Below are 10,646 nucleotides of genomic sequence, written 5' to 3'. Positions count from 1 at the left end.
GTTAAAATTTATTCTGCACCGTCCATGCGTGTATAGAAGTCTAGAAATAGAAATGAATTTGGAACATTTAGGCTTAATCTTACTTAAGTACACAGTTTTGAAGCCATAAAAATTGTTTGCCGTAGAATATACTCATGACTCTTTTCAACAAGTAACGATATAAATACGGAAAACATTATCATTTTCGGTAGACTGTTTTGCATATTGCACATCATAAGGATCTAAAATTACAGTGACTTAGTCAATTAACTGACTAACTAGCTAATACAAAAATAAGACATCGAGAAGCAAAAGAGTCATCTTTTTGGCGCAAATGCGTGATATTGGAACAAAAACTAGTAGATTCCTTTATTATAAAATAAATATCATAAAATGTTCACACAGTACATTTTATTTTAACAACTTATGAACACAGCACTTACTAAATTATCACTCATTGTCATCTACTTCCATTGTTTTTGGATATAGATCACATTTAAAAGGCACTTAGATTGCTCATAAAATACATATATACAAAACTGTAACACTCATAATAAATATATCAACACATTACGGGGAGACTGGTATTTACTTTCAGTATATACAAAGAACTTTGAAGACTATTCCAGAATGAGCTGACATCATTCTGAAAACATTCAAAAGAAGTTTCTGTCGAAGTTATGTCAGCTGCTGAAGAAGGCAGGATTAATACTTCATTCTAGACATAAAATGGCGAATTTATGAGCAGGTGGATATCAATCTGAAACAAAAGGCATTTACTTGGTTCGTTGCATGCCTTACGCCACTTGTGCTAACAAAATCTTGTTTTTGCATCAATTTTAAACTGTTAAGTAACCGGTTGTCCGAACGAAGGTGTTAGCGGATGCAAAAAGGAAACAAGTGAAACTAAAGAGAGGTAACATGTGTTAAACGTTGCTAACGAATATCTGACTGCAAGCCAGGTGTGTAGGAGCATAAGATGAAAATTTCTATGCTACAGTTCTTTCCAAATGACAGAAATATTATTGCAGATGACTGTTGGAAATATCAAAGAAAATTTGCTAGCCTGTAAGACTAGATGCATGTACGGTGTTTTTCTAATTTTCGATACTTAACGAGACTCTTTCTGTGCCACATACTTTAAAATGATAAAATATTTGGACATGTAACGTACTCTTTTTTAAAGATCTGTAACGAACATATTTGGCTACTGAATGCTACTACTAGTGAATACTTTTCTTCTTTCTATAAATTCTACACCACAAGTTAGAATGTAAGTGATATGAAAGGATTATTTAAACAACAACAAATAACGTCACACGTAGCCAGCACGAAGATGTCCTTATTGAATCAGCTATAAACAGGACAATTAGATATTCAGACAATCGATTATCCAGAGGCAGTTAAAAAGCAGAAGAATGATCGAAAGGAACTAATCACTTCTTCGTTACCTTCAGGGGGAGGGGGGGGGGTAAGGGACCGAAAGAGGGAGAGGGAGAGGGGGAGAGAAAGAGAGAGAGAGAGAGAGAGAGAGAGAGAGAGAGAGTTGTCACGTTGAACTAAATTACATGGGCTGGACTACACTGATCGAGAGGAAATATCTTATGAAAATAAATGCTCGTGAGAGATACATTCAAACAAATAGATGTTTCAAGGTTCTTGTTACGTGTCTTAGATACAGTGCGTAAATATACATTTAACTGGATATTATTGATAGTCCAAAAAGGAATTGATCAGTCAGTCCGTCACGGTTAATATTCCATACTCATTTTCTAAGCTGTCAATCGTTGGTGCAAGATGGAGGAGAAGAAACTTTTCACTCGCAAACTTGGGAAATGAATTATTTTAAATGTTTATTTAAACTGGACAGTAGTAAGAAGATTCAGTCTATTTTATACCCCACAGCAACAAATAGTAATGTACACCTAATATTTTCTTTGATGCAATTACTAAAATGCTTTATGTCGTTAACTGGTGTCAGCCAGCATTGTCCCTCAACGGAGCTAGAGAAGAGAAACAAATGAATATGTATTTTGCTTTGTGAGCACTATGTGTAGTCGGCAACATGATAAAAGTGAAACGAAAATTAATTTTCATAACGACTGAAATCAGCATTAGATGGTCACCAAGTTATGATCTTCCTACTGGATAAAACGGTGGGTGCATGAGTTACAAGAGGACTCTACCCCACGTCCTATCAGCGACGTCGTGGCAGAGTATGCTGAGTTTACATTGATGGCCTAGTTAACAGTTCCCTTTTAACTGAAACATTGATTAATCTTTTCAAAAGGAAAAAAGTAGTTTATGAAACCCTTTTCTGGGAAGTCCAAAAAAACTTATGTACAAAGCTTATAGTGATAAGAGGTATGCTGAACCCTCGAGACCTAATTTTATGATATAAAAGTTCTGCGATACTTTAAAAAAAACTTAAAACAAAGAAAAGTGATCACAAATACTGAGTGCAGTTTTTTCAAGTGGATCATGGTACACGTCGTGACATCAAAAATGAAACAACATTAAGTCCACAGTGACTCCTGTTCCCTCTTCATCATGGAAGTAACGTTATTTTCAGATGTTCGAACATGTACCACGTTCCTGTCGAAAATTTGGACGTATTGTTACTCAATAAACTACACTTTTTTTAAAGATTAATTTTTGTTAAAGTCTACATCACTGAATTTTACTTTGAGATATTGTCGTATCTTTTTTATACTATGAGTCGTATTTGAAGCCTCTTATAAAAGTCTTTTAGAGAGACATTCGTACCTAGAATTCTCTTAAAAATGCCTATTAAACAAAAGGGAATTTTAAGTAAACCACGAATGTAAGTTCTACCGACTCTTCGCCTATGAGTATCGCGTCTGCACATAACGAGTGAAGTAATAGCCCTCACATGGCACTTGCACCCTGAGGACTTTATTCCGACTGACAAAGTGTTACTTGGTGCTTTGAATCGGTATGAAAATTAATTTCCATTTTACAATTTTATGTTGTTTCATAGGTGTAGAGTTAGTAAAGCTTACGACACAAACATTTTGTGCTCACTGTACAGCAGATTGGTACGAACATTAGCGCCGTTAACAAGACGGCACTTATATACCATATTTTATGTATTTACGAAAATGTTGACTTGTGTTCATCTTCTAACGATGCCACTAAAGCTCCATTGTATTAGGCATATTTCTGAAATAGATGTGCCTCGTCTTATTCAAAGCGTATGATTTACAAACGTATATTAGTAATATTTTAAAATAAGGCCTATTTTACTGTTTTTAGATGTAAACAATCCACTAGTTGTATTTTGTTGTTCTCCATGTTTTGCTACAAATCTATAGATGACCACTGCTGAACGAAACAGGTAGTCTGAAGACCTAAGAAGCTTGTGATCATAGATGGAAATAAAAATATTTATTCTATACTTTTAGGATCACTGTTCTATTTGGACCATGTGGCAGCTTGTAAAAGGTAAATAAGTATTTTATCTTTATAGTATACCAGTTCCTATGATGGCCAGTGGTGGGTGATACCTGTTAACGGAAAGAAAACACTTTGTGTGAATGCATAAAAAAAGTGTACAATGAAAAGTCACTCCCTGTCTCCATGACAAAGTATCATTTCTATAAATGTTGAAGTCAGGGAAACTATACATGGTGGGGAAAATAAAGAGTGACTCGGAAAACTTTTCGTGCACCTTAACTCCTGCAACCCAACAAACCTTACCAGCCCCCTTAACATAGGCAACCCGAGTTACATCGTCCTCAACGGCGGCGTATGATGTAACGCGGGTTGCATATCATAAGGAGGCTTATGAGGTAAATTGGGTTGCCGCAGTTAAGGTGCACAATAATTCCGCACCAGTTTCCTTTTGCCAACCTTGTACGTAGGGTAAGTTCGTCATGTTAGTCGATTTTCCCTGGAAGTTGGGGATCAGTAGCCAGATGAAATCTGGCTGGCTGCTTTAGTGGACGCCACGACGGACTGGTGGCTCTCAACAGCGCGGCACGCCCTTGAGCCTGGAGTTGGAGAGGACGGCGGAGCGGCGTAGGTGTAGGCGGCGCAGGTACCAGGCGGCGGCGGCGGCGGCGGCCACCAGCAGCGCCGAGGCGGCGACGCCGAGCGCGACGGCGCGCAGCTGCTGCTGCTGGCTGGGCACGCGCACCTCCACCCGAGGGCTCGTCGCCAGGTACTCGTTGTGCGACCGCGCAGACACCTCGAACTGGTACGTGGCGCCCTCCTCCAGGTGCGGCACTGCGAACACGCTCGCGTAAGCGTCTGAGCCACACACTGGCCAAAATGATACCGCTTCAATTACTAATCTCTAAAAAATATAGTTGCGTAATGAAAATTTTGTTTGATACAATGACGGATATAACGTCGTTTCACGAAACTCTTCTCTTCTTAATGTTTCGGCCAGAATTGCGCTGAATATCTTCAGAGGCGTTGCTCCTCTTTCGGGGAGGCTCAAAGGAGGAGCAACGTCTGTGAAGACATCCGGCGCAGTTCTGGCCGAAACGTTAGGAACAGTACCTTGTACCCCGAAAGGTGCACCAGCAGCAAAACTTTTTTGTTTGCCGGTGGCGGAGACTGCCGAAAGCTGAAAAGAGCAGTAACATGGCTGATCGCTTACTCTAAAACCAGGGGTCTCCGAACTACGGCCCGCGGACCGAAACGAGCACGCCAGGGCCGGCAAACCGGCCCGCGTTAGCTGGCCGCACATCGCCGGTATCCGGCCCGCCGAATAATTGAGGTGGTACGTATACTGCCAACAATTGAGTTTCGAGGCCTATCGGGACCAATACACTGCGACATTGGCTCTGCTACTCGCTACAAGACTACATAACTAAACTTATTGAGGCGCCGCTTGAAATAACAATACGTTGACATACTCTACATCTGTTACGTCTTGCAGTAAGAGTGTTGCTAACAATTATTTTGAGATTTCGTTAACTTTGCAGGGCGCTTTCGTGAAGAATGTGCAGTGGCATACTTTTCTTGTTGGTGAAATTCTCCAGAATAAAATACGCCAGAGTTTCGGTCAGGTACGTCCACCAATCCAACTTGTTGTGGTCTTCAGTCCTGAGACTGTTTTGATGCAGCTCTCCATGCTACTCTATCCTGTGCAAGGATCTTCATCTCCCAGCACCTACTGCAAAATACATCCTTCTGAATCTGCTAAGTGTTTTCATCTCTTGGTCTCCCTCTTCGATTTTTACCCTCCACGCTGCCCGCCAATGCTAAATTGGTGATCCCTTGATGCCCCAGAACATTTCCTACCAACCGATCCCTTCTTCTGGTCAAGTTGTGCCACAAACTTCTCTTTTCCTCAATCCTACTTCATTAGTTATGTGGTCTACCCATCTAATCTTCAGCATTCTTCTGTAGCACCACATTCCGAAAGCTTCTATCATCTTCTTGTCCAAACTATTTATCGTCCATGTTTCACTTCCATGCATGGCTACATTCCATACAAATACAGTCAGAAATGACTTCCTGACACTTAAATCTATACTCAATGTTAACAAACTTCTCTTCTTCAGAAACGCTTTTCTTGCCATTGCCATTTTATATCCTCTCTACTTCAAACATCATCAGTTATTTTGCTCCCCAAATAGCAAAACTCCTTTACTACTTTAAGTGTCTCATTTCCTAATGTAATTCGACTACATTCCATTATTCTCGTTTTGCTTTTGTTGATGTTCATCTCATTTCCTCCATTCAACTACTGTTGCAAGTCCTTTGCTGTCTCTGACAGAATTACAATGTAATCGGCGGACCTCAAAGTTTTTATTTCTTCTCCATGTATTTTAATACCTACTCCGAATTTTTCTTTTGTTTCCTTTACTGCTTCCTCATTATACAGATTGAATAACATCGGGGAGTGGCTACAACCCTGTCTTACTCCATTCCCAACCACTGCTTCCCTTTCATGTCCATCGACTCTTATAACTGCCACCTGGTTTCTGTACAAATTGTAAATAGCCTTTTGCTCCCTGTATTTTACGCCTGCCACCTTTAGAATTTGAAAGAGAGTATTCCACTCAACATTGTCAAAAGCTTTCTCTAAGTCTACAAATGCTAGAAACGTAGGTTTCCTTTTCCTTAATCTTTCTTCTAAGATAAGTCGTAAGGTCAGTATTGCCTCACGTGTTCCAGTATTTCTACGGAATCCAAACTGATCTTCCCCGAGGTCGGCTTCTACTAGTTTTTCCATTCGTCTGTAAAGAATTCGTGTTAGTATTTTTCAGCTGTGGCTTATTAAACTGATTGTTCGGTAATTTTCACATCTGTCAACACCTGCTTTCTTTAGGATTGGAGTTATTATATTCTTCTTGAGGTCTCAGGGTATTTCGCCTGTTTCATACTTCTTGCTCACCAGATGGTAGAGTTGTGTCAAGACTGGCTCTCCCAAGGCTAGCAGTAGTTCTAATGGAATATTGTCTTCTCCCAGGGCCTTGTTTCGACTTAGGTCTTTCAGTGCTCTGTCAAACTCTTCACGCAGTATCATATCTCCCGTTTCATCTTCATCTACATACTCTTCCATTTCCATAATATTGTTCTCAAGAACATCGCCCTTGTATAGACCCTCTATATACTCCTTACACCTTTCCGCTTTCCCTTCTTTGCTTAGAATTGGGTTTCCATCTGAGCTCTTGATATTCATACAAGTAGTTCTCTTTTCTCCAAAGGTCGCTTTAATTTTCTTGTAGGCACTATCTATCTTACCCCTAGTGAGATAAGCCTCTACAGCCTTACATTTGTCCTCTAGCCATCCCTGCTTAGCCATTTTGCACTTCCTGTCGATCACATTTTTTAGACGCTTGTATTCATTTTTTCCCGCTTAATTTACTGCATTTTTATACTTTCTCCTTTCATCAATTAAATTCAATATTTCTTGTGTTACCCAAGGATTTCTACTAGCCCTCGTCTTTTTACCTACTTGATCCTCACTGCTTCATCCCTCAAAGCTACCCATTCTTCTTCTGCTGTATTTCTTCCCCCCATTCCTGTCAATTGTTCCCTTATGCTCTCCCTAAAACTCTGTACAACCTCTGGTTCTTTCAGTTTATCCAGGTCCCATCTCCTTAAATTCCCACCTTTTTGCAGTTTCTTCAGTTTAAATCTACATTTCATAACCAATGGATTGTGGTCAGAGTCCACATCTGCCCCTGGAAATGTCTTACAATTTAAAACCTGGTTCCTAAATCTCTGTCTTACAATTAATAATCTATCTGACACCTTTTAGTATCTCCAGGGTTCTTCCATGTATACAACCTTCTTTCATGATTCTTAAACGAAGTGTTAGCTATGATTAAGTTTTGCTTTGTGCAGAATTCTACCTATGGCTTCCTCTTTCATTTCTTAGCCTCAATCCATATTCAGCTACTATGTTTCCTTCTCTCCCTTTTCCTACACTCGAATTCCAGTCACCCATTACATTTTAGTCTCCCTTCACTATCTGAATAATTTCTTTTATTTCATCATACATTTCTACAACTTCTTCGTCATATGTAGAGCTAGTTGGCATATAAACTTGTACTACTGTAGTAGGTGTGGGCTTCGTATCTATCTTGGCCACAATTATTGCTTCACTATGCTGTTTGTAGTAGCTTTCCCGCATTCCTATTTTCCTATTCATTATTAAACCTACTCCTGCATTACCCCTATTTGATTTTGTGTTTATAACCCTGTAGTCACCTGACCAGAAGTCTTATTCCTCGTGCCATCGAGCTTCACTAATTCCCACTATTTCTAACATTAACCTATCCATTTCCCTTTTTAAATTGTCTAACCTACCTGCCCGATTAAGGGATCTGACATTCCACGCTCTGATCCGTAGAACGCCAGTTTTCTTACTCCTGATAACGGCATCCTCTTGAGTAGTCCCCGCCCGGAGATCCGAATGGGGGACTATTTCACCTCCGGAATATTTTACCCAAGAGGACGCCATCATCATTTAATCATACAGTAAAGCTGCATGCCCTCGGTAAAAATTACGGCCGTAGTTTCCCCTTGCTTTCAGCCGTTCGCAGTACCAGCAAGGCCCTTTTGGTTATTGTTACAAGGCCAGATCAGTCTATCATCCAGATTGTTGCCCTTGCAACTACTGAATAGGCTGCTGCCCCTCTTCAGGAACCACACGTTTGTCTGGCCTCTCAACAGATACCTTTCCGTTGTGGTTGTACCTACGGTACGGCTATCTGTATCGCTGAGGCACGCAAGCCTCTCCACCAACGGCAAGGTCCATGGGTCATGGTGGGGGGGGGGGGGGGGGGCCATCAAATATATGTAATTAAATAAAAATCGTAGTTCGTTTCAGTGCTAGCTATTCCCACAACCTTAGATTTTTGCGATTTCATCTTTCCTTTAGCCTCACATTACGGCGATCATGGAGTGCTGATTTTTATTTAATTACATAGATTTGATTGGTGGACGTACCTGACCGAAATTCTGGCGTATTTGACTATCCTTCATGTGCCTGTCTTGCGCATAGACTTCTGAGTTTGTATATTTTGCTTATTTTTTTCATAGTTTCACACAACGTCTTATTGTTTTCTCGATTGATCTGTGTTCAGTTTTCCAAGGCCTATCCACTGTGCCAACTTATAACTAAATCTGAGGGGGGTGCGATGGGGAGGTTCCCTTATAAGTACCACTGAAAGAGCCCAAACAGGGATGAAAAGTTCGTGTACTCCAGTTTAAGTTCCCTCTTGCTCTTACCCATAAACATGTAGAGTCCGAAGACTGGTTAAACGTAGCGGTGACCGCAAAGATCAACTGATTGCAATTCTAAATATATATAAATGACCTTGTGGATAACATCAGAAGTTCATTGAGGCTTTTTGCGGATGATGCTGTTGTATATGGAGAGGTTGTAACAATGGAAAATTGAACTGAAGTGCAGGAGGATCTGCAACGAATTGACACATGGTGCAGGGAATGCAATTGAATCTCAATGCAGACAAGTGTAATGTGCTCCGAATACATAGAAATAAAGATCCTTCTTCATTTAGCTACAACATAGCAGGTTAGCAACTGGAAGCAATTAATTCCACAAATTATCTGGGAGTAGGCATTAGTAGTGATCTAAAATTGAATGACTATATAAAATTAATCGTCGGTAAAATAGATGCCAGACTGAGATTCATTGGAAGAATCCTAAGTAAATGCAGTCCGAATACAAAGGAAGTAGGCTACAGTACAATTGTTTGCTCATTGCTTGAATACTGATATCTGGTGTGGGATCCGTACCAGATAGGGTTAATAGAAGAGATAGAGAAGATCCAACGGAGAGCAGCGCGCTTCGTTACAATATCATTTAGTAATTGCGAAAGCGTTAAGGAGATGACAGACAGACTCCAGTGGAAGACTCTGCAAGAGAGACGCTCAGTAGCTCGGTACGGCCTTTTGTTGTTCCGAGAACATACCTTCACCGAGGAGTCAATCAGTATATTGGTCCCTCCTACGTATATCTCGCGAAGAGAGCATGGGATAAAATCAGGGAGATTAAAGCCCACACAGAGGCATACCGTCAATCTTTCTTTCCACGAACAATACGAGACTGGAATAGAAGGGAAATTCGATTGAGATACTCGAGGTCCCCTCCGCCACACAGGTGACTTGCGGAGTATAGATGTCGATGTACATGATTGTAAATTGGATTTGTTTGTTCGGGGGAAGAGACCAAATAGCGAGGTCATCGGTCTCATCGGATTAGGGAAGGACGGGGAAGGAAGGCGGCTGTGCCCTTTCAAAGGAACCGTCCTAGCATTTGCCTGGAGCGGTTTAGGGAAATCACGGAAAACCTAAATCAGGATGGCCGGACGCGGGATTGAACCGTCGTCCTCCCGAAGGCGAGTCCGGTGTGCTAACCACTGCGGCACCTCGCTCGGTCATGATTGTAATGCTCTTGCCAGATGGTAATATTACCTCTCCAGTTGGTGGGACAGTCCTGTACCAACCTCTTTGGCGGGTAGCTTGCGGATAGCGTATCGGTGGTCGCTGGGACGCTGCCTCCCTTGTAGCCAGCGCGTTGCGTCCAGAGAAAGGCCACTTTCACGCTACCTTTTATTGCATATATTCAGATTTAAAAACATAAAAAACCAGTTTTGTTGAGAGACTGATCTGTTGATTTGTTTCACGTATAGGTTAAGATGGGAAGTAGCAGTTTGGTTATGCGTTAGCGAAGCCAACGAATGTGATACTAAAAAATAAAAAATAAAAAAAAGAAATAAAAATAAAAGCCTGATTGAGGAGGAGACAGACTGATATCTGCATCTTAGACTGCTTGAAAAAATCGCCAAGAACATCACGTTATTGTCGCCACTTTGTTTACGGTATTTGCCGCATGTTTCCTATATCACTGCCAAAGCCGACGACCCGTATCGATCATTCCTCAACATCCAGCATGTTTACTCCGTGTGCCAACAGACATCCTCACAGCTCGAGCTGCAATGCACACGTGATGCCCTGAGGTGACAAAAGTCACAGGATACCTTTTAATATCACGTTGAACCTCCTTTTGCCCGGAGTATTGCAGCAACTCGACGTGGCATGGACTCAACAAATCGTCGGAAGTCCCCTGCTGGAATATTGAGATATGCTGCCTCTATAGCTGTCAGCAATTGCGAAAGTGTTTCCGGAGCATAATTTTGTGTACAAACTGACCT

At 41.1% G+C, this 10,646-nt stretch overlaps 1 protein-coding gene across 2 annotated transcripts in view; it reads right to left on the bottom strand.

Annotated features, from left to right (window-relative positions):
* Positions 1-370: 370 nt before the first annotated feature.
* Positions 371-10,646, bottom strand: part of LOC126278393 (protein borderless) — a 470,529-nt gene continuing 460,253 nt past the window's right edge. For both annotated transcript variants that reach the window (XM_049978493.1, XM_049978492.1), the window contains one exon: positions 371-4,227. In XM_049978493.1, coding sequence (XP_049834450.1) covers positions 3,968-4,227 — 260 coding nt within the window. In that variant the 3' untranslated portion in view covers positions 371-3,967. The remainder of the gene's footprint in view (positions 4,228-10,646) is intronic.

This window comes from Schistocerca gregaria, chromosome 6 (genome assembly GCF_023897955.1).
Source record: "Schistocerca gregaria isolate iqSchGreg1 chromosome 6, iqSchGreg1.2, whole genome shotgun sequence".
NCBI lineage: Eukaryota > Metazoa > Arthropoda > Insecta > Orthoptera > Acrididae > Schistocerca > Schistocerca gregaria.
This window is presented reverse-complemented; position numbering and strand designations above follow the sequence as displayed.